Here is a 23,296-nt window from a genome sequence, read left to right as displayed (position 1 = left end):
TTGGGGTTACAACTTTATACTAGTTTTTAAATGAATTAATTATCGTGAACGAACTCGTCGTGCCAAATTATCTGCTTTACCATTCTGTGAGCGAGGAACTAAGATCAACGAGAAGGATGCAAATTCTTCTTTATCTTCCTGAATGTCCTCCAAATAATTCGCGAACGCCGGCCACTCTGTAGGTGAAGGAAAACAATCGGTAAGGAAAACAACATTCTGATTATCTGCCCAAATCATACAACGCATCGCCCAAACAAGAGCTTCAACCTCTGCATGAAGCGGGGAAATACTACGATGGAGATTGGCTGCTCCCATTGTGGGAACCCCTCCCAAAGGAGGAGAGCAAAACCAACCTCGTCTGGCATATGGATCTGTCGCTTTCCAAGAGCCCCATAAAAAACTGGTCTGATACCTAATTCTCAAACAAACACTACCACCTCTAGGGGAACTCCTTGGGACGGAAGGAGCAGACTCAGCCACTTCCTCTAATTGTGCCAAAAACCAAGCCTTGGACTCATCCACCGCTATCTACAGAATTGCTTCCGGTTTGGATCTAGGTTATCCAAAAATTTATCATTCCGGACCTTCCAGAGATACCACAAAAGCCATGGGTAAACCTCTGGAGTAGGTGTCTCCGAGAAACGCCAAAAAAAGAAAATCCATATTCGTGTAGATCGACCCCGAAGAGAAAACCCCTGGTCGTGTCGGAAACTGAGATAAGGCCCACACATGCCTTGCCGGGGAACATTCAAACAGAACATGATTAATGGTTTCTTCTTGAACCCAACAAAGCACACACAAGTATCACAACCCAACCTATATCTTAATTAATAAAATGATAGTAAAACTAGCAAATTAGTAACATTAAAAATATTCAGTTTATAAATAATTTTTTATTTTTTAGGGTTTAAGTTTGTGTGATATGGTTAGATAAGTAAATTTAAATGTCTATTTTATACTGAATTGTAAGTTTGTAATTGTGTATTTTCTAATTAACATTTTTAAAAGATATTTTTATACCAATAGAAAAAATTCCTTTAAAACTTTGGCTCGTTAAAGATGCAAATTCAAGTTATCAATAATATATTTTTAAATATGTTTTATTATATAGTTTTAATATTCAAAATATATATGTTTTAATATTCAAAACATATCAAAAAATATGTTTTTTTAATATTCAAAATATATATGACGTGGAGCCTTCTGATGTGAGAAAGTAGACTGGAGATTTCAGAAAAGCCTTGAAGAAAATTGTTATGGGAAAACAGAGGAAGAGAAACAGAGATGGACACAAGCTTTGACTCAGGTTTCAGACTTTGATACGTCTCTCATCTCTATATCTGGGGAAGGAGAACTCATCATGATGCATTATTTGGTACATTCAATGTGTAAAAGGTTACTTTGGTTTCTTTGAAGTATCACCGAGTCAAAGGGTAATACTGTAATTTAACGGAACATAAATTATTCGATTTTCTTTTCGCCAAAAAAAAACAAATTCGATTTTTCTATTAAGCGCTTTGTTCTTCTGTACGAAAAAATTTCAACCAGGGGTTTGGTTTGCAATGGCTTCTTCAAGGATTTGGATTCCATCGATTTCTTCTATAATTATGTCATCGTGCTTCAATTTCTATATTCATTTTTGTCTCTATGTCTGATTCTGATTGTAGGGTTTGAGTTGTGAAGTCTTGAGCATTTGTTTTTTTGTCGACGATATTGAATTTCATATAATTGTGAATACTTGAGCTTACTAAAATTAGGGTTTTGCTATAGAATGCATCTCTTTGGTTAAAAAAATCTCGGCACCAAGGGGTTCAGCTATAGTCAAATAAGGTTCTAGTGTATTTCTTGTTTATAGATATTATTGGTTAAACTCATTTGGAATTGTGCTGTTAAGTGGAAAACAAAGGTGTGATTTGCTTTATATGGTGTTTTACCCTCATGGGTTAAACTCTAATGGGTTAGCCTTACCTAGTCCACATTCATGTTCTTAACCTGTTAATAGACAGACTGACAGAGCAAGATGAGTTTATCCATAGATTGATATGAGAAAAGGTGGTTGCTCTGCTTTTTTTCTGTTTGTTGGCTGCTCTGCTACTTGATAACTTATCAGTTGCTTCAGTCATTTTAAGTCTTGGTTTGGTTGACAATGGGAGCAATTCTAGAGTCATGTAGATTTTAGTTTTTTTTTTTTGTTGACCATGTTTAATGCCCCTTGAGATTATTATAGAAACACATAGCTATGGTTGTGTTTTTATTCTGACCAATTCTATGAACTTGTTGAACTAGCCGTCTTGGCTGATGACATCTATACGAATATTTCGCTTTTAAATAATTAAATCTATTTTAGTTTATCTTTACATTCCATTTATCTGTAAGATCGAGCTTTTTTTTTTTTTTTTTTTTGTGAGTAGATTCGTGTTTCTCAAGGGTTTCACTTTTCAGAAATTTCGTGATACCTTCCAAGAAGAGACTTGGTATAAATAATCTCAAGTCAACCAGCTTATGGAAATCCCCAGGAAATAGTGGAGATGAAGGTTTTGACTTTTAACAAAATTCTTTACTCAATGATATAAAGAGAAGATGAGTGCCATGGTTTCTCTGCCCTGATTTGGTTACAATTAAATTCTCTTACAAAGCTAGACCTATGGTTTAGGCTTTTGGATTGTCTGGTCCACATGCTTAGGTTCCATCATCCATCATGTTTGCTTCTTCATCTTCTTCTTTATTGTCCCCTAGTCAACAGAGATACGATGTCTTTCCAAGCTTCAGTGGTCAAGATGTCCGTCGAAACTTTCTCAGCCACTTGCTCGCTGAATTTAATCGCAAAGGAATCAACACGTTTGTAGATTATCAAATCAGGAGGACCGAGTCCATCGGCCCTGAGCTTGTACAAGCTATAAGAGCATCGAGGATTGGCATCGTCATCCTCACGAAGAACTACACTTCTTCACGTTGGTGTTTAGACGAGTTGTTGGAGATTATGGAATGCAGAACTACTACAGGTCTAAAGGTGATGCCAATTTTCTACGAAATGAATCCATCTGATGTAAGAAGACAGCGTGGAGATTTCGGGGAGGCTTTCGAGAGAACTTGTGTAGGGAAAACAGAGGAGCAGAAGCAAAAATGGAGGCAAGCTTTGACTGATGTTGCCAACATAAGCGGCCAGCATTCACATAATTGGTTAGTACTCTTCTCTCCACTAGTGTTTCATCTTCCATGTGGATCAGTTTTGTTAGTATTATGAGACTTCTTCATTTGCTATCTTGAATTTTTGGGAAATATTTGCATGAATGTGTAGTTGATAGGCAATAACTATCTACAATATTTGTCACATGGGATGATACTGCTTATAATCTTCTACTCCTAATTAATTTCTCTGTATGTGTATCAAATTCTTGTTCCAATTTTGATAAAGGAACGATACTTCTCCTGTCAGGGATAGCGAAGCTGCTATGATGTTAAAAATTGCTACAGACGTTACTAACATGTTGAACTCCACACCGTCGAGGGATTTTGATCATTTAGTTGGAATGGAACCTCATATAGCAAAGATGAATTCTTTGTTACGTATGGAATCTAATGAAGTGAGGGTCGTAGGGATTTGGGGTCCTGCAGGAATTGGGAAAAGCACAATTGCTAGAGCGTTATACGATCTAGTTTCCAGCGACTTTCAGCTCAGTGTTTTTATGGAGAATGTCAAAGGAAACTACAGCTCCAAGTTGCAGTTGCAAAAGTATTTTCTTTCTGAAATCCTCAACCTCAAGGATATGAGGATAAATCATTTAGGTGTGGCAAAGGAGAGGCTAAACTCATGGAAAGTGTTTATAGTTCTTGATGATGTTGATAAACTAGAGCAACTAGAAGCTGTAGCAAATGAACTTGTGTGGTTTGGCGCTGGAAGTAGGATCATCATGACCACTGAAAACAAAGACCTTTTCAAGAGACATGATATCAAGCATATTTATGAGGTGAGTTTTCCGTCTGGCAATGAAGCTCTGAAAATCTTTTCTCGATCCGCCTTCAAACAAGATACTCCTCCGGAAGGATTCATGGAGCTTGCAGTTGGAGTTACACAACTCACTAATCATCTTCCATTAGGACTTTGTGTTTTAGGCTCTTCACTGCGAGGTAAAAGCGAAGTTGAGTGGGCACATGAACTGTGTCGCCTAAAATCCAGTCTTCATTGTGACATTGATAAGATATTAAGAATTGGCTATGATAGCTTAGGTGATACTAGTATATGTAAAACTATATTTCTCCATATCGCGTGTTTATTCAATGGTGAAGAAGAGGATCGGGTGATTCAGCTTCTTGAAAATAGCATTATGGACGTTAAATATGGACTTGGTGTTCTTGTCGAAAGAGCGCTTGTGTCTATATCAAGTGGCAAACATATCATGATGCACCATTTGCTACAACAAATGGGAAGAGGAATCGCACGAGAAAAAAACGCTGATGAGCCTGGGAAACGTCAATTCCTTATAGACTCTGAGGAGATTCGTGATGTTCTTTCTGATGGCACTGTAAGTCAATATGTGTAAATATAAATACATCATCTCATTCACATAGGCATATCAAATTGTTATAATTTATGTCATAACATATTTTTTCCAGGGTACAGGAAGTGTCTTAGGCATATCACTCAACATGTCTGAAAACCGCGAGTTGTTCCTAGAGGAGAAAGCCTTTAGAGGGATGGACAATCTCCAATTTATAAGATTCTATAAACAATGGTGGTCCGACAAGGCCACACTGCATTTACATGAAGATTTGGATTGTTTGCCTCTACCTCGTAAACTCAAGTTACTTCACTGGGAATCATGTCCTATGAAAAGTTTGTCATTTCCATTACGTCCAGAATGTCTCATTGAAATCAAGATGAAAGAGAGCAAACTAAAGAAGCTTTGGGAAGGAGTCCCAGTAAGTTTCTGGACAACCTTCACTTGTGCATGATATGAGTTTATTCCAAATAACAACAATTTTGACGTTTGTTCCTTGGATTTGATTTCAGATGCTTAGAAGCCTAAAAAAGATGGAATTGAGTGGGTCTACAAGCTTGGAAGAACTTCCTAATCTTTCAGAAGCAGTAAATTTGGAGCATTTGGATATGAGGGATTGCCACAGTTTGCTCAAGCTTCCTCCCTCTATCTGGACACTTACTATGTTGGATTTCTTAGACCTTCAAGCCTGCAGAAATTTAGAGCCTCTTCCATCAAACTACGCTTTGGAGTCTCTAAGTTACCTCAACGTTAGCTACTGCCCAAAACTCAAAAGTTTTCCAGAGATTTCTAGTGACATTGAACATCTTAATGTGTCCTTTACCATGATACCACAAGTGTCTCCATCTCTTAACCTTTGGGATTTTCTTCATACATTGGATTTGACTGGTTGTGAAAATGTTACAGAGTTTCCACTTGTTCCGCACACGGTCTCTGAGTTACATCTGGATTCAACAGGAATACGAGAAATTCCTCCGTGGATCTCTGATCTCTATAGGCTCACACAATTAACGATGTCATATTGTATGAAGCTGCGTAAGATCTCGCCAAGAATTTGTGAGTTACGAATGCTCCAATTACTTCAGTTTACAGGTTGCATAAATGTAAAATACTTCCCAGCAGAAATCTTCCAGAGCTTCTACTTGTGGCATGAGTTTAATTTGACGTTGGACTACATTGACAAGAACAGCTTACCTACATTTACGTCTGAGGAGACTCACGATTTCCCCTTACACTTGAGTTTGTTTGGGAATGGTTTCGAGAGTATTACACATCATGTTGTACGGCAGGTTCATTACCTTGACCTTACAAACTGCATTGATCTACGATGGCTGCCAGAGCTTCCGGGCTCTCTGTCAGAACTGCACGCAGATAACTGTGTGTCTCTTGAAAGTTTGTCTCCCCCCTATGGCTCATCTCACGACCCAAAGCTCATTCTCAAGTTCATCAACTGTTGGAACCTGGATCAACAAGCGCGTAAACTAATCATTGAGAAATGGGCTTGTGGATATGCGGTCCTACCTCGTAGTAACTTGCCTGACTACTTTCCTCATCAAGCTAGAAGAAGTTTTCTAACTGTTCATTTAAACCGGCGGAAGTCATATGGATCGTTGAGATTTAAGGCTTGCGTTGTGCTCCACCGGAGAGATGAGGTTGATGTTGTGCCTTATAGTAATTTCCAAATATCTTGTTTCATGAGAGGAAGACGCTCTATCACTGTGTATAAATGGCCAGAGATATATGCACATTGTCAGCTTCGAGGAAACCATATGTTTATACTCAACTCTTATTTCACGCTGGAGGAAGACAACATCCTCGAGAGAAAATTGCGTTTTGAGTTCAAATGCTTGGAGAAGAAAAACTATCCGGAAACTAGAACGCCCAATATACTGGGGTGTGGTGTAAAACTCTTAAAGCCTTGTTCCTGTGAATATGACTCGAAAGCTCACCCTGAGCTATCATCTCTTCCACTCGAGGACGATGAAGGCAACAACAACAACGTTGGAGAGTCAAGTAGAAGCAAGAAACGAGAATGGTCAAGTGTTGCAGAAGGACCTGAGAGGACAAGCAAAAATCTGAGGATTTGATGATGAGTAGGACTCTGAAGATACCATGACACTGATGTTAGGTATGAATATTCTTTCTGATTTATGCTAGTTCATTAGTGGATTTTTATAAAGGTATAGGCCCTGATTGGTAACGGCTGTTACTTATGGTTGTAAAGACTTTGACTTTAAAATTTTAGCTGTAGAGAATTTGATTGTTGATGCTTTGACTGTAGAAACTTTAACTGTTAAAATCTGATTCTTTACAAACAACTTTTAAAGTTGTAGCTGTTATTTTTTTTATTATTATAAGTATTAATAATAAATATTTATTATGTCACAAATTAATTTAATAAGATTTTAATGACAAATAAATTTTATTAATGATAAATTAAAATTTTTAAAAATATAAATCAATCAAATATGAAATTTTGTTTGAAAACTAATTAAAAACAAACAACTATAAGAATAATAAATAAATAATTGAAGTTGTGGACATCAATTTATTAACTTATTAAATTTTAAATAATGCAACAAAAAAAAACTAGTGACGACTAGCCCACATAGCATTAGCAATCTCATCACGGACACCTTCCATGTATTGTTTGAATGTTATTTTCTTATTAATAATGTATTTCATAAACTCTTTTATACTACTATTAGTGATGATGATGAAAAAATAAAATTTATTATTGAAATGGGTCTTAAAAGAAAGAGGAAAAAAATGAGAATAATTAATTTATAAAAATAAAATATATAAAATATTTATATATACTTTTGGATAGCTTTTAAATATAAAATGGTGAAAAAAAATGCTTTAAAAATTATTTAATTTTAAAGTCTGGGTTTTGACGTTTAAAGAAAAAGGGAAAACAAGAAAGAGAAAAAAAAAAATGACTTTTAGAACTTTAAAAAAAATAAAAGCCAAAAAAGTCTGATTGACAAAAAATTAACTGTCAAGGCTTTAAACATTTTTAAAATCTTAAAAATGGATCACCAATCAGGGCCATAGTCTCAGTTTTTTACTAAACTCAAGGTTTTATATTCATGAGTTTTCACATTATTACAGTAAGGAGTTGAAAAGTTGAAAGTAAACTTCAACCAAGGCTATATATATCCTTGTAGTCAGTCCACCGTAAGTTAGAACATGAACCACATTGAAGAGAAAACATTCAATTTGTTAAACTGGAACCTTGCAAACAAAACACCACTAGTAACCCATATCTAAAGTTGAGCAATTGTTTTACATAACCAATATCTAAAGTTGGATGGAACTTCGGGGAAGCATCCCCTGCAGTGTGCTGGCATTAAGTCTCACATTTTTTATTTAATCAAACCGATGTGGTTTTCTAAGAAAATGCACGTTCTCTCACTTATTGGATGTATATTTTGTTAATACCTTATTTTGTCTTTTCAGGACGAGTATTGAGAAGCAAATGGCCTAGTGAAGCAATTAAGCTCGCTTGACTCATATATCTACTGTCATTCATTGGACTTAACTTCCCTTACAAAATGAAATGACGATCTTATCTGAATAATCTTGTCAAATCTTATCTCACTAGTCAAAGTGAACATGTGTCCTCCCTTTGCAAGCGGTAGATCTTGATAAAGTAATAAGATCATGAATCTAATTAACAGCTTCTTTTAATCAAAAGACATCCATTGGTTGCATATGATCACTAGTAGCAATAAATTATCTTTTATTTAGAAGCCCATAAATAAGTATTTGTTTTTGGTGTAAGAAGAAAAAAAGAAAAATATTATTTTACTCAACAGACTTTCACAGTTCTTGAAGTATATCGAGGGTGGTCGTCAATTTGCAGAAACATCCATCAAACCCAAAGCAGAAAAGAAATGGAAGAGAGTAATAGGAATCAACATCCTGCTGCTTTATATACAAGAGAATGTCGTTTGGCTCATCCGACTCTTCCTTACACCCTTTTCCCTAAACTCAGCAAAAACAATAAGTCCAATTGCTTTACATGCGGGAAACAAGTATCCACCTCTTCTCGGGGTTTCCACTACCACTGCACCATATGCCAAGTGGATTTCCACGAAGAATGTGTAAATATTCCTAGAAAAATATTACATCCTTTTCACCTCCAACACCCTCTCTTTTTAACCTATGGAAAGCATGAAAATATCATCGACGGCAGCAATATAAGCGACCAAGGCCCTTATGAAGACCAAGGCACATCTGCAGATCCTGGTAAGTCTGGATAGGGTAGTATATTTGATAACTGTACTTGGTGTGGGAATTACATACCAACACCAAGTTCACATCCAAGAAGGACAGTTTCTACCGGTGTTCTATTTGTAACTTTTTGTTTGGATACCATGTGCACACAAAGCATACCACCTCTAACTATTGAAAATCCAAAAGGCCATCACCATTCACTCGCCCTTTTCCCCCGTCCACTCTTAGTTCCTTGTGATGCTTGTGGATTGGTCAATGCGTCGGAAGCAAGTTATGCTTGTTTCCAATGTAATTATATGGTCCATCAACATTGTGTTGATTTACCACGCGTCATAAAGATCACGCGCCATCCTCATCGGCTCTCTTATTCTCCTTACCTTCCACCCCCAAAGTCATTATGTCGGGTCTGCTACAAGACCGTCGACATTAAATTCGGTCAGTATTCTTGTAAAGACGAGGATTGCTCTTACGTAGTCCATACGAAATGTGCAACACATGTGATGACATTTGACGGGAAAGAACTCGAATCGGAACCGGAAGAAACCGGTGAAATTGAAGATATTTCACCATTCAAGAAGGTAGGTGATGGTTTTATAGAACATTTTAGTCATGGACATTATCTAAAGCTCGAGAAGTATGATAGTGTACGAGACGCAAGGAAGCAGTGTGAGGCGTGTGTCCTTCCTATCCACTTGCATGATTTCTACAACTGTATGCAATGTGACTTTTTTCTCCACGTAGTGTGTGCTTCTCTACCTAAGAAAGTGGATCATGCATTGCATAATCATTCTATCATCCTCGACCCGTCTCCTCTACCCAATGATGGTGAACTGCAGTGCTCAGCTAGTTCTCGACTGTCCACTGGTTTCAAGTATAAGTGCGATAAAAAGGATTGCCAGATTAACTGGTTTAAGATAGATGTTTGCTGTTATTTAATTCCTGAGTATAGCACCAACAAAGTTCATGAACATCCTCTATTCATCGCTCCATTCAATTACGACTATGAACCTTTTCGTTGCAATGGTTGTAAGAGAGGTCTTACCAAGAATCGTCTACAATGTAGTACTCTATGCGAGTTTTCCATTTGTTATGAATGCGCTACGATTCCAGATGAGTTACACTACAAATAGGATAAACATCCTCTCACTCTTTGTTATGGAGAAGACACGGAAGACAAGTATTGGTGTGAAGAATGCGAAAAGGAAGTGAAGCCGGCAGAATGGTTCTACACGTGCAACAAATGTTGCATCACTATTCATCTGCATTGCTTATTCGGATGGTATAACTATCGTGACATGGCGGAAATTCTTGGCAACAAGAGTAGCACTCGACCGATTTGCAGTGGGTGTGAGGATCGCTGTCGGGGTTCCACTTACTTCAAAGTCGACGTGAGGACTCTTTGTTCTTGGTGTCTTTTAAAAGGTCGATAGAATGTTTTTTACTAGTTATTGTATCTATGATGCATAGCATCTTTATTACTCTCTTTCGTTGAAAACGCTTACCAGCTTGCATCATGTTCGAAAGTTGTTTTTTGGTTTTTACTTTTGTGTTTGTTTAATTCCTCTGTTTTTTTTTTCTTGTCGAAGTCCGATGAAAACTTTGTTTTTACTTTTTTGAGCATTGTCTGATTCCGTTTGCGATTCTCATTGTCCGCATAAATGTATTTTTTTTAGATTATGATTAATGAAAGAGTCAGAATAGGCTTTTCGTAAATTCTTTTAATTTTTTTTTTTTGTGCGATAGAATCAACGAAACATAAGAACATCAGAAACCAAACCAACAAAAATAAGTAAAAATGTTTATGTGTGTAAGCTTACAATTTGATTGTCCCGACTGGACTAACTCCATAGGTCACCAGCCACATAACACTGGTTGTTTTAAAAACAAAGTTTATATTGACTAAAAACTCTTTTTTCTTGCAAGATTTCGAACGTGCCATGCCTTATTTTATTGATTAAGCATCAGCTGAATTTTGGAAACGTGTGAGCACGTACAAGATTAATTGATTGTAGGGGAACTTATATTATGTAGACAGAAGCTATTTGTGAAGATGAAGACTTAACCACCAAGCTAATTTTAAATGTCAAACCAATATGTCCGTTCGAAGCTAACTATGATGAAGTAATTCAAACCTAGGTTAAGTTTATTTTTCTGGGACCACATTCATGGGGAACCAGCGAGAAGAAGTTTGCCGCGGTTCAGCCATAAGGACATTTTGTCTGTATGTGCCCAGAAGTGATATGGACATCTTGGCTTTGACTTCGACAAAGCGTGTTTTCAAGACTGCAACCGGCAATACAGATTGCAAGGAAAGCGACTTGTCTTGACACAAGGAAGCCCTAATTTCTATGGTTATAAATAGGTGCTTATGAGTAGAGAAGGTTGATGTGAGAGAACTTTGAGATTGTAAGGAGAGAAAACTTTGTATTACCTTTGAGCTTTTGGTTCTTAGTTTTCTAGGTGAGGGAGAGTTCTACAGAGTGAGTCTAAGTACTAGTGAAGGGTATTAGACGGTCACTTGTAAACTCTATCTTAGGGTATTAGACGGTCACTTGTAAACTCTATCTTGTAAACACAATCTCAAACTTTAGTGGATTCCAAGCTGTGACTCGGCCCAGACGTAGCTACCCTTTGGGAGTGAACTGGGTTACCAAACTTGCTTGTGTTCTCTCTTGCTTTACTTCTCTGCAACTCATCTTCTTCCTTATTCTTTTCTGCATCAAATCTTTGGCTCTTCTGTTTTGAAGTTCCGCAGAAATAGAGGAAGCTTTCTCGTTTTCTTGGTTTGTTTTAGTCTTCTCCCAAGGAAAGTCGACGTCTTTGGGGTTAAGGAGTCTCAACAAATTGGTATCAGAGCCTGGTTCCTGTTTTGTGGTTCCGAAGAGTTACTCAACACTGAACCATGTCTGGGGTGAGAATCGAGGTTGAAAAATTTGATGGTCGTGGAGACTACACGATGTGGAAGGAAAAGCTTCTAGCCCACATGGATATGTTGGGCTTGAGTGCTGCTCTCAAAGAACCTGAGACAGCTGGTGAGAAGAGTAAAGACTCAAAAGAGTCAACCGATGATGACAAAGAAGAACGTGAGAAGGGTGAAGCGTTCGAAGAGAAGAAAACAAAAGCTAGAAGCACCATTGTGCTAAGCGTGACAGATAGGGTTCTGTGGAAGATCAAGAAGGAAACATCTGCTGCAGCGATGTTGGACGTGTTGGACAAGCTGTACATGTCCAAAGCTCTCCCAAACCGGATCTATCTGAAGCAGAAGCTTTACGGCTTCAAGATGTCTGAAAATCTGTCTATTGAAGGTAATATAGATGAGTTCCTTCATATAGTTGCAGATCTAGATAACCTGAATGTAGTTATCTCTGATGAGGATCAAGCAATTTTACTGCTTATGTCACTACCTAGACCGTTCGACAGTTAAAGGATACTTTGAAATATAGCTCTGGTAAGTCTATATTATCACTTGATGAGGTCACTGCTGCTATTTACTCAAAGGAATTAGAATTTGGGTCGGTTAAGAAAAGTATCAAAGGTCAGGCTGAAGGGTTGTATGTCAAGGATAAGACTGAAAATAGAGGTAGGAGTGAACAAAAGGAAAAGGGTAAAGGGAACAAGGCTAGGTCTAAGTCTAAGTCTAAACGAGGATGTTGGATCTGTGGTGAAGATGGCCACTTCAATGCTTCTTGTCCCAACAAGAATAAGCCTCAGTTCAAGCAAAATCAGGGAAACAGTAAAGGTGAATCTTCAGAAGGACAAGGGAACTTTGTTGAAGCAACTTGTCTTTATGTGGCGGAGGCTCTGTCCTCAACTGACATTCATCTGTAGGATGAGTGGGTAATGGAAACTGGTTGTAGCTATCACATGACTCATAAGAGGGAATGGTTTGATGAGCTCGACGAGAATGCCGGAGGTTCTGTCCGAATGGGAAACAAGACGATATCAAGAGTTAGAGGAGTTGGGACCATCAAGATCAAGAGTGACACTGGACCTGTGGTGATTCTCTCAAATGTAAGATTCATTCCTGATATGGATAGGAATCTCTTATCATTAGGAACCTTTGAAAAAGCCGGTTATAAGTTTGAATCTGAGAATGGGAGGCTGAAAATCAAATCTGGCAGCCAAGTCTTACTTGAAGGAAGACGATATGACACATTGTACCTGCTACATGGAAAACCTGCAACTGATGAATCACTTGCGGTGGTGAAAGCAACAGATGATACAGTTCTCTGGCATAGAAGACTGTGTCATATGAGTTAGAAGAATATGAACATCCTGGTGAGAAAAGGATTTCTAGACAAGAAGAAAGTGTCAGTCCTAGATACATGTGAAGATTGTATCTACGGGAGAGCTAAGAAGGTGGGATTCAACTTGGCTCAACACGACACTAAGGAGAAACTTGAGTATGTTCATTCTGACTTGTGGGGGGCACCATCAGTGCCGCTGTCATTAGGTAACTGTCAGTATTTTATCTCATTCATTGATGATCATACAAGAAAAGTCTGGGTTTAGTTTCTGAAGACTAAAGACGAGGCTTTTGAAAAGTTTGTTAGCTGGGTTAGTCTAGTAGAGAATCAGAGTGGAAACAAGGTGAAGACTCTGAGGACTGACAACGGCTTGGAGTTCTGCAATAAACAGTTTGATGGTTTCTGTGAAGAAAAAGGGATTCAAAGACATAGAACTTGTGCATACACACCGCAACAAAACGGTGTTGCAGAACGCATGAACAGAACGATTATGGAGAAAGTGAGAAGCATGCTCAGTGATTCAGGCTTACCAAAAGGATTTTGGGCTGAGGCAACACATACCGCAGTGCTTCTCATCAATAAGGCACCTTGCTCAGCACTTAACTTTGAGTTTCCAGACAAGATGTGGTCAGGAAAAGCTCCTATCTATAGCTACCTGAGAAGATATGGGTGTGTTACTTTTGTTCACACTGATGATGGGAAGCTAAGTCCTAGAGCTAAGAAGGGAGTTCTTATTGGTTATCCTAGTGGAGTAAAAGGTTACAAAGTTTGGCTTATGGATGAGAGAAAGTGTGTGATTAGCAGAAACGTCATTTTTCAAGAAAATGCAGTGTACAAGGATCTGTTACAGAGGAAGGAACTAGTATATGGTGAGGAAGATCAGCAACCTGAATCTTACCTTGATTTGGATCTCGAAGCAGATAGTGATATCAGCTCAGGTGGAGACCGCATGTCTGTACAGAACACACCCCCATCCAGAAGCCCTGCAACACGTACTCCACTTCAAAGAGCAAGAAATAACATCACCGAGACTGGAGTACACCAATCTCCTTTAAGTTATCATCTTGCTCGAGACAGAGAAAGAAGACAGATACGAGCACCAAGAAGGTTCGATGATGAAGATTACATTGCTGAGGCTCTTTACACAACAGAGGATGGAGATGCAGTAGAACCTGCAGATTACAGCGAGGCTATACGAGATATCAATTGGGAGCAGTGGAAGCTAGCAATGACAGAAGAGATTGATTCTCAAGTTAAGAACGATACCTGGACAGTCGTAACCAGACCAAAGGATCAGAGAATCATTGGCAGCCGATGGATATACTTGTATAAGCTAGGCATTCCTGGAGTTGAAGAACCAAGGTTCAAAGCTAGGCTAGTCGCCAAAGGGTATGCTCAACGTGAAGGAGTTGACTACCATGAGGTCTTTGCTCCAGTAGTAAAGCATGTTTCAATCAGAGTGTTACTCTCGATAGTGGTTCAAGAAAATCTCGAGTTGGAGCAGTTGGATGTTAAAACGGCATTCCTCCATGGTGAACTAAAAGAGAAGATCTACATGACACCTCCAGAAGGTTTTGAATCTATGTTCAAAGAAGATGAGGTGTGCCTCCTGAACAAATCGCTGTATGGTCTGAAGCAGTCGCCAAGACAATGGAACGAAAAGTTTGACAACTACATGGCTGAAATTGGTTTTGAAAGGAGTCACTATGATAGTTGTGCTTATATCAAGTCATTGGCGGATGGTTCTATGGTGTATCTACTGTTGTATGTCGATGACATGCTTGTGGCGGCAAAGAACAAGGAAACTATAATTGCCTTAAAAGAAGAGCTAAGCAAGAAGTTCGATATGAAGGATCTAGGAGCTGCTAAAAAGATCTTGGTTATTGATATCATCAGAGATCGCAGTGCTGGTACTTTGTGGCTGTCTCAAGAGAGTTATTTAAGCAAGATCCTTCAGACATTCAACATGTCTGAAGCAAAGCCTGCAAACACTCCACTGGGAGCTCAACTGAAGTTGCGTTCTGCTACAAAAGAGAAACTGGACCGAGATGAAGAGTATATGAAGTCAGTCCCTTACTGCAGCGCCGTTGGTAGTATAATGTATGCTATGATCGGCACTCGTCCTGATTTAGCCTACCCAGTAGGTATTGTGAGCAGATACATGAGCCAACCTATAAAGGATCATTGGCTTGGAGTCAAGTGGGTTCTAAAGTACATCAAGGGGACTCTGAACACAAAGCTGTGCTACAAGAAGAAGGATTCAGAGTTCATTATTGAAGGATATTGTGATGCTGACTATGGTTCTGATCCTGACAGTAGGAAATCTATCACAGGCCTAGTGTTTACTCTAGGAGGTAACACCATAAGTTGGAAATCTGGTCAGCAGAGAGTTGTGTCTCTATCTACAACCGAGTCTGAGTACATGGCATTAACAGAAGCTGTAAAGGAAGCTGTTTGGCTAAGAGGATTACTGAAAGATTTCGGTTATGAACAGAATAGTGTGGAGATATTCTGTGATTCGCAGAGTGCCATTTCAGTCTCGAAGAACAATGTGCATCATGAAAGAACGAAGCACATTGACATAAGGTACCACTACATCTGTGAGGTAATTGAAGATGGAGTGGTGGAGGTGACCAATATATCCACCGAAGTCAATCCTGCGGATATCTTCACCAAGATTGTGCCTGTGTGCAAGTTTAAAGCTGCTTTGAACTTGCTACAGGTCAAGCCTGAGTAGTAAACTCAGGAAATCCGAGTCAGGAATCAAGGAAACTAAAGTCATGTTTTACTAATCTCTCTCTATCGTTGTGTGTTGTTGTTTTGGCTTGATCCTAATGTCTTCAGGTGGAGATTTGTGAAGATGAAGACTTAAGCACCAAGCTAATTTTAAATGTCAAAGCAATATGTCCGTTGGAAGCTAACTATGGTGAAGTAATTCAAACCTAGGTTAAGTAATTCAAACCTAGGTTAAGTTTATTTTTCTGGGACCACATTCATGGGGAACCGACGAGAAGAAGTTTGTCGCGGTTCAGCCATAAGGACATTTTGTCTGTATGTGCCCAGAAGTGATATGGACATCTTGGCTTTGACTTCGACAAAGCGTGTTTTCAAGACTGCAACCGGCAATACGGATTGCAAGGAAAGTGACTTGTCTTGACACAAGGAAGCCCTAATTTCTATGGTTATAAATAGGTGCTTATGAGTAGAGAAGGTTGATGTGAGAGAACTTTGAGATTGTAAGGAGAGAAAACTTTGTATTACCTTTGAGCTTTTGGTTCTTAGTTTTCTAGGTGAGGGAGAGTTCTACAGAGTGAGTCTAAGTACTAGTGAAGGGTATTAGACGATCACTTGTAAACTCTATCTTAGGGTATTAGACGGTCACTTGTAAACTCTATCTTGTAAACACAATCTCAAACTTTAGTGGATTCCTAGCTGTGACTCGGCCCAGACGTAGCTACCCTTTGGGAATGAACTGGGTTACCAAACTTGCTTGTGTTCTCTCTTGCTTTACTTCTCTGCAACTCATCTTCTTCCTTATTCTTTTCTGCATCAAATCTTTGGCTCCTCTGTTTTGAAGTTCCGCAGAAACAGAGGAAGCTTTCTCGTTTTCTTGGTTTGTTTTAGTCTTCTCCCAAGGAAAGTCGACGCCTTTGGGGTTAAGGAGTCTCAACACTATTCATCCTAAAGTCTTTTCTTTCAACGATATTATTGGTCATCGTACCTTAACCTTAGAACTACAAACAGAAAACATGTTCTTCACAGGAATCCTCAAGTCGATGTCAATCTTGAAAGAATCAAGAACTGATTACAGTTTTGTTCATCCTTTCATTCCTCCTTCTTCACCATCATCATCAACACGTCAATACAGTTACGACGTCTTCCCAAGCTTTTCCGGACAAGACGTCCGAAGAAGCTTTCTCAGCCACTTTCTTGAAGAGTTGAAAAACAATGGAATAAGCACGTTCATAGACGATGGGATCATGAAGAGCGAGTCTATAAACTCTGAGCTCGTAAAAGCCATTAGGGAATCAAGGATCGCAGTCGTAATCCTCTCTAAGAATTATGCCTCTTCATGCTGGTGTCTAAACGAGCTGCAACTAATCATGGAGTGCAGGTTTACTTTAGGACAAACTGTTATGACAATAATCTACGATGTGGATCCATCTGATGTCAGGAACCAGACAGGAGATTTCGGTAAGGCCTTTGAGGAAACTTGTGGTGGGAAGACAGAGGAAGAAAAGCAGAGATGGAGAAAAGCTTTGATTGAAGTTGCGGTTATTGCTGGAGAACATTCTGTTTCATGGTATAATGAAGTTATTTCACCAGTTTTTGTATCGATTTATACATATTAGTGTCCTAACTTCATATGCATCTGTCTTTTGTAGGGCTCGTGAAGCGGCGATGATATCGAAAATTGTCATGGATGTTTCAAATGAGTTACCTTCTTCAGACTTTGATCGATTAGTTGGAATTGATACTCATGTAGAACATATGAAATCGATGATATGCTTAGAATCAGATGAGGTTAAGATGGTGGGGATCTGGGGTCCTGCTGGTATTGGCAAAACCACTATAGCTAGAGCTTTATACAAACAAGTGTCTTGTAACTTCCAGCTCAAGTTTTATAAGGAGAATCTTGAGGAAACGCATAAGCTGCTCACTCTTGACCACATTGGCTTGCAAAATCATTTGGAAAACGAGATATTCTCTGGAGTTTTAGATCATCGGAAAATGAAGATACCTGACTTACAAGAGGCGCAGTTTAGGTTAAAGAACCAGAGAGTTCTTCTCATTCTTGATGATGTATGTTCATGGGAGTTACAAGCTTTAGAAAATCTAATTCAGGATCTTAGATTCGGAAGTAAGGTTATTGTGACGAATGTAAACCTAAATACATTTAGGAGGAACGGGATCAATCAAATTTACAAAGTTGCTTTACCATCAAGCGAAGAGGCTCAACAAATATTCTCATACTCTGCGTTTGGGCAGAGCTCTCCACCAAGAGGTTACATGGAGCATGCCACTGAAGTAGCGAAGCTTGTTGCTCCTTTTCCACTTGGTCTCAAGGTCTTAGGATCAGCTTTACGTGGTAAGAGCAAAGAGGAGTGGTTAATGACACCAGCTAAACTTGAAACCTATCTTGACGACAAAGAAATTGAGAAAGCAATTAGATTTGCGTATGATGGTTTATCTGAGAAACACAAAACTTTGTTTAATCTGCTAACAGAAAATATTAGCTTTGGAGTGAACGTGAAAGACGCCATATTCTCGCTTTCGGAGAGAGACTGGGACGTGGAGAAAGGGATTCAAACCCTAGCTGATATGGGTCTCATCTCTATATCTAGAGAAAGAGGAATCATCATGCACTGTTTGGTACGGTTAATGTCTATAAGGTTATGTTAGACCAGCTAATAATCTTGTGGACACAAAACACAATAACACATGTCTTGTGTCTGGTTCCTACATTGTCTTTAGAGAAATTGACAATTCTTGTGGACACAAACACAATAACACAAATCTTGTGTCTGCTTCTTACATTTGTATAGAGAAATTGACATTAAACTCAATGGTCGTGGAAAAAGTTTAAATGGGTTTTAAGGCCCAACAACTTGGCGGGCTTTGCTTCTCCTTCTTCGTTGTAATTTAAAAAAAAAAAAAAAAAAAAAAAAAAAAAACCCTAATTTTTCTGCAATTTTCATCTTCGTCGACCCTTAAAGAAAAAAATCACTCCTTTCAGCTTTCGTTTCCTACTTGCTTAAATCATCAACATTGAGCGAGAGCGAACACGAACAAGATTTCGAAACAGAGTTTATTCACGTGTTTTTCAAGTGTTGCTCCATCTTTCTCTATGTGGTTTTTAGGCTTTTGGGTTCTGTCGATTTATTCGTTGCTTCATTCTAAATTGGTCTGCTTCTGATCATTGTTTCGATTTCTATAACTGGCGTTTTCAATTAATCACGTCTTTTTGGTTTTGTGCAATTATACATTGTCGGCTAGGTTTCATTGTTTGGTTTGAATTGCTGCGAATGCTTAAGTTTTTCTAAGGTTTAATAAAACAAGGGTTTTGCTTATAAGGGCTAAATGGTCAACTTATCTGTGTGTTCTCTCGCACTTCTATGTTTTAGCAGAAAGCTAAATTTCTGATTTTTTTTTTGGTGTTTGCAGAATCGGTTGGGGCAGCTAACATCATGGGTAAGCTGATATTTTTTTTTTGTCGTAGTGATGCTTTTAGCTATTTATCAGTTAAAGCTAGGATTTTTAAAGAATCTCCTTTTCATTTGGTTTTGATGCTCGACAGGGGGCACACGTCATGAAAAGCGGAAAGAGGCTCGTTTGCAGAAGAACCAGAGAAAACATGAATCTTGGCTTCAGCGTCAGGTATGATGAGGCAATCTTTGTTTTGTAACTACTGTACAGTTTCCTGTTTAATGGGTTTGTTGATTGATAATGTTGGTTTGCTGGATCTCAGAAGTCGCAAAAGGATAAGCAAGTATCATCATCAGTTCAGAAGACTGGTGACGTGATCAAGTCTGAAGATTTGCACCAGACAAGTGATAGTGAAACTGAATATATGGAATCAAGCAGGCCTAGTGGAAACAAAAATGATGGGAAGTCTTTTATAGATAAGAAAGAAGAGGTTAGGATCAAAAAGGAGAAGAAGATGCAAAAATTTCAGAGGATGAAAGATCTGAATAGACCAAAGAAGAAGACGAAATTTGAAGAGTTTCTTGAAATGGATACACCAACTGTGATATCTGGTGACCAGGATGCTGAACTTGAGAGGAGGCTCGCAAAGAAGCTCAAGGTAAAGAAAGGAAAACTAAGGGGCTTGGATGATGGGATGAATGATTTGTTCGAAGGGCTTTCATCTGTATTTGATTCGATGGGATCTGAACTTGGTGATTCTCGTAAGAAACGTAAGAAAAAGAGCTCCGAAAAAGAACAGGACCATGAGGTTGTTGATATGCAAGAAGATGAAGAATCTGATTTTTCTGATGAGGTAAGCGAAGAAGAGCCTCAAAGAAAAAGAGACCGGAAACGACGTAAGACGAAGAAGTCAATGGATGAAGAATTAGAAAGTGATGCGATGGAAATCACAGATAATGGTGAGTCAGAGACTATTACACCGTCAAGCTTGGACAACGTAGAACCTTCTTTGCACGAGTATAAGCCAGAGAGCAGCAGCAAGTATGTTGCTCCTCATCTGAGATCTCAGGCCAAAAGTGAATCTGAAGAACACACTAAGATGCGTACACGGATAAAAGGTATAGCTAACGAAAGCTGTTTATCCTCTGTGTTTGTATTTCTGTAATCTTTGTTTGATGTGCTTGGTTTGTGGTACAGGTCTTCTTAATAAGATGGCTGAATCCAATGTAGAAACAATAACAGCAGAACTTGCCACAATCTATCGTGTAAGCTTCCATCCTTCGCAGCTTTTCCTCCAGTAGTTGCATGGTTGATATTTTGTGATCATCATAGTTGCTAAAACTCCATTTTGTTTTTGTGCTTACAAGTTACATGTTATATTTGCTTCGCTCTGTAGTAAACTCTGTAACACTTGCTAATGTAGACTGCTGCGAGAAGTGTGTCCTCTCAGATTTTCTGTGAAGAGGTTTTGACAATGTATGCCAGAGGCAATGAACAGTTAAGATTTGTTCAGCTTCTCTGTGTTTCCACTCATGATACTGCTAGCCCTATAATCATGTGTGGAACTCCTTGATTACAGTGACGTGCATATTACTTGAAATATGTCTGACAATTCTTTTTTTCCTTGTTAAGGTACTCTGTATTTGCTTCTTTTATAGCTGGCATGGCGTGTCTAGTTGGAATGGATTTTAGTGCAAAGCTTATTGCATCACTTGCTAAATCTTTTGAGGTATGTCCTTGAGTTTTTTTATATGAATTGTCAGCTAAATTCCCAGTCATGTCCTTAAGAATTAATTTTCCATAACTACATTTCTTTTCACCATCATTCTTGAAATAATGTTTTACCCATAATCTTTAAATTTATTTTTCAGGATGAATATCAGAAAGAAGACAGTCTCACCTTAAATGGAATTTCTCTTTTGCTTTCTTATCTTTGCATATTGGGAGTTTGCTCCAGGTAAAATTTTCTGCAACTACACATTCTATCAGTTTAATCTAGCGGCCTACCACTACAAGAAAGTGTAGTTATTCTTCACTATTTTGAATTCTTTAGAACTGAGTCAAGAATGCTGTTTACTTATCTGGTTGTCAAACCGATTTATCTAAACACACATGTTAGTCAGAATCTTGATGAGTCATTGGCGTATATTATCAGTTTTAGTTGTTTTTGACAGCGATATATTTTTATATTCTTACCCAAACACCCAAAGCAATCTCTAGTCTTCTCATGTAACATAAACAAAAATATATTTTTTTGTTATTTCCGGATGGATTATGAATCTCTGTGTATTTGTTCTGCAGTGATCTTATCTATGATTTCTTAATGACATTGGGGAAACGACTGACCAAAGTTGATGCTTCCATTATCACAACTGTTTTAGATTGTAAGTTTTACGACTACTACTACGATTATTATCTTTTGTTTTGAGATATTTATGTTCCATCTCTTAGTTCTTGATTATGCTCTTACTAGGCTGTGGAATGAAAATAAGAAGTGATGATCCTCTTGCTATGAAAACATTTATCATCAGCATCCAGAGCAAGGCAAATGAAATGAAAACCTCCTCAGAAGGCCAGACACAAATGAAAAACATGTTGGTAGGGATTCTAAGAAAGATTGTCTTTGAGAAGAAAATGTTCTATGTTTTTTTAGAAGTCGTTTCTTACAAAACAAAATTTGCAGATGGAAAAGATGCTTGAAACCATTTCTGCAATAAAGACCAACAAGCTGAGAACCAAAGAGGATTCCGTCCAGAACACGAGGGTAAAGAAGTGGCTTCAGAAGGTAATATTTTGAGCTCTCTTTTCCTCGAGTGATATTTAATGGATACCATCATGACAATCATAAATATGTATGCTTTTGGATGAAGTATAAGTAAAATGCACTCACTTTGTTAACATTTTCTAATAATTTGCACAGTTGAGAGTGGAGGAAGTATTATTAAGAGGTCTAACATGGAGCAAGCTGCTTGACCCTGAGAAGTTGGGTCAGTGGTGGTTATCTGGCGATTTCGTGGTTAACACTAACACCGTTGAAGATGTAGCACAAACAATGGATGCAGAGGTTGTTGAGGCCCAGAAAATGTTAAAGCTAGCTGATGCACAGAGGATGAATACAGATTCGAGAAAAGCTATATTTTGTGTGATCATGAGTAGTGAGGACTATATTGATGCATTTGAGAAACTTCTTAGATTGGATCTGCCAGGAAAGCAGGACAGAGAGATCATGAGGGTTCTAGTTGAGTGCTGTTTACAGGAGAAAATATTTAACAAGTACTACACAGTTCTTGCTTCAAAGTTGTGCGAGCACGACAAGAATCATAAGTTTACACTGCAGGTACTTCTCTACTATCTTATATTAGCTGAAGTCGACTATGTAACGGTTTTGTTTTCTCTACTCATCTAGGTGCTTATATCTTCAATCACAATTCTCCTGCAGTATTGCATTTGGGACCATTTTAAAGAACTAGAGTCAATGTCACTCCAGAGATCGATGAATCTGGCGAAATTCGTGACAGAGATCATTGTGTCCTTCAATCTTTCTCTTGCGGTTCTCAAATCGGTGGACTTGGCAAATCCAGTGGAGTTAACTCCAAAAAGAATCATGCACTTTCGAATGCTGTTTGAGGCCATCTTTGAGCAACCCGAGAATCTAGTGTGGAACTTGTTCACGCGCATAGCCTTGAATCCAGACTATGAAGCTCTACGCGATGGAATCAAATTCTTTGTGAAGGAATATGTTGTGAAAAATAACAAGGCAATCTATGCGAAATTCAGGAAAGCCAAAGAAGCTCTTAACAACGCAGAAGGATTGCTCATGTGATTCTATTGCCTTAAAAAGGCCTACAATTTTTAAGCTTTTAAGAGTTTACTACTCTGATATTATATGTCATAGCATCTGTACGTTGTACACACTTTCTTTCGACATAAATTTTTTTTGTAGCTCAAGTTCACTGAAGTTTCTAATATTCACCACCTTTGATGAAAGGTTGATGTTCTCACAAATCCTAAAGGAAGTAAACAATATTCAAAATTTATATGAAAGTGCACAATATTTTTTTCTTAGAGATTGGGTTATAATCATTTTTGTTTTTGTTTTTGTTTGTTTGTTTTTTTTTTTTTTTTATATCTCGAAACATATTTGATTTACAAAGAAAAAAC

General features: G+C 38.2%; 2 protein-coding genes and 2 pseudogenes across 9 annotated transcripts; all 4 read left to right on the top strand.

The window, feature by feature from the left end:
- Nucleotides 1-1,487: 1,487 nt before the first annotated feature.
- Nucleotides 1,488-8,213, top strand: LOC104706096 (disease resistance protein RML1B-like). Of its 2 annotated transcripts, XM_087462236.1 has the most exons (7): nt 2,038-2,168; nt 2,412-2,600; nt 2,654-3,180; nt 3,437-4,523; nt 4,615-4,920; nt 5,012-6,627; nt 7,962-8,213. In XM_087462236.1, the coding sequence occupies exons 3-6, from the start codon at nt 2,699-2,701 to the stop codon at nt 6,584-6,586; spliced, it is 3,450 nt and encodes a 1,149-aa protein (XP_087318362.1). In that variant the 5' UTR covers nt 2,038-2,168; nt 2,412-2,600; nt 2,654-2,698; the 3' UTR covers nt 6,587-6,627; nt 7,962-8,213. The 2 variants fall into 2 exon arrangements, with proteins under 2 accessions (XP_010420528.2, XP_087318362.1); XM_010422226.3 differs by having other exon boundaries at nt 1,488-3,180.
- Nucleotides 8,214-8,393: 180 nt separating this feature from the next.
- Nucleotides 8,394-10,385, top strand: LOC104709203 (uncharacterized; annotated as a pseudogene).
- A 6,352-nt stretch (nt 10,386-16,737) lies between these two features.
- LOC104709202 (putative disease resistance protein RPP1 pseudogene) lies at nt 16,738-18,575 on the top strand (annotated as a pseudogene).
- A 51-nt stretch (nt 18,576-18,626) lies between these two features.
- On the top strand, nt 18,627-23,122 carry LOC104706095 (uncharacterized). Of its 7 annotated transcripts, none has more exons than XM_087462229.1 (13): nt 18,627-18,816; nt 19,154-19,180; nt 19,287-19,366; nt 19,458-20,253; nt 20,333-20,400; nt 20,559-20,632; nt 20,768-20,864; nt 21,007-21,092; nt 21,437-21,519; nt 21,609-21,733; nt 21,819-21,920; nt 22,056-22,472; nt 22,575-23,122. In XM_087462229.1, the coding sequence occupies exons 2-13, from the start codon at nt 19,177-19,179 to the stop codon at nt 22,956-22,958; spliced, it is 2,316 nt and encodes a 771-aa protein (XP_087318355.1). In that variant the 5' UTR covers nt 18,627-18,816; nt 19,154-19,176; the 3' UTR covers nt 22,959-23,122. The 7 variants fall into 7 exon arrangements, with proteins under 7 accessions (XP_087318355.1, XP_087318354.1, XP_087318358.1 ...); XM_087462228.1 differs by having other exon boundaries at nt 18,660-18,893; XM_087462232.1 differs by lacking the exon at nt 20,333-20,400 and having other exon boundaries at nt 18,670-18,816.
- The last annotated feature ends 174 nt before the right edge of the window (nt 23,123-23,296 follow it).

This window comes from Camelina sativa, chromosome 8 (genome assembly GCF_030686135.1).
Source record: "Camelina sativa cultivar CO46 ecotype springtype chromosome 8, ASM3068613v1".
NCBI lineage: Eukaryota > Viridiplantae > Streptophyta > Magnoliopsida > Brassicales > Brassicaceae > Camelina > Camelina sativa.
Note: the sequence above shows the minus strand (reverse complement) of the source record. Positions and strands in the feature narration are given on the sequence as shown.

Coding starts and splice junctions, on each gene's coding strand:
- LOC104706096 (XM_010422226.3), top strand. CDS start 2,699: ATGTTTGCTTCTTCATCTTCTTCTTTATTGTCCCCTAGTCAACAGAGA. Junction 3,181..3,436: donor GGCCAGCATTCACATAATTG/GTTAGTACTCTT, acceptor TTCTCCTGTCAG/GGATAGCGAAGCTGCTATGA. Junction 4,921..5,011: donor AGCTTTGGGAAGGAGTCCCA/GTAAGTTTCTGG, acceptor ATTTGATTTCAG/ATGCTTAGAAGCCTAAAAAA.
- LOC104706095 (XM_087462229.1), top strand. Junction 20,633..20,767: donor TATGCCAGAGGCAATGAACA/GTTAAGATTTGT, acceptor TTCCTTGTTAAG/GTACTCTGTATTTGCTTCTT. Junction 20,865..21,006: donor CACTTGCTAAATCTTTTGAG/GTATGTCCTTGA, acceptor TTTATTTTTCAG/GATGAATATCAGAAAGAAGA.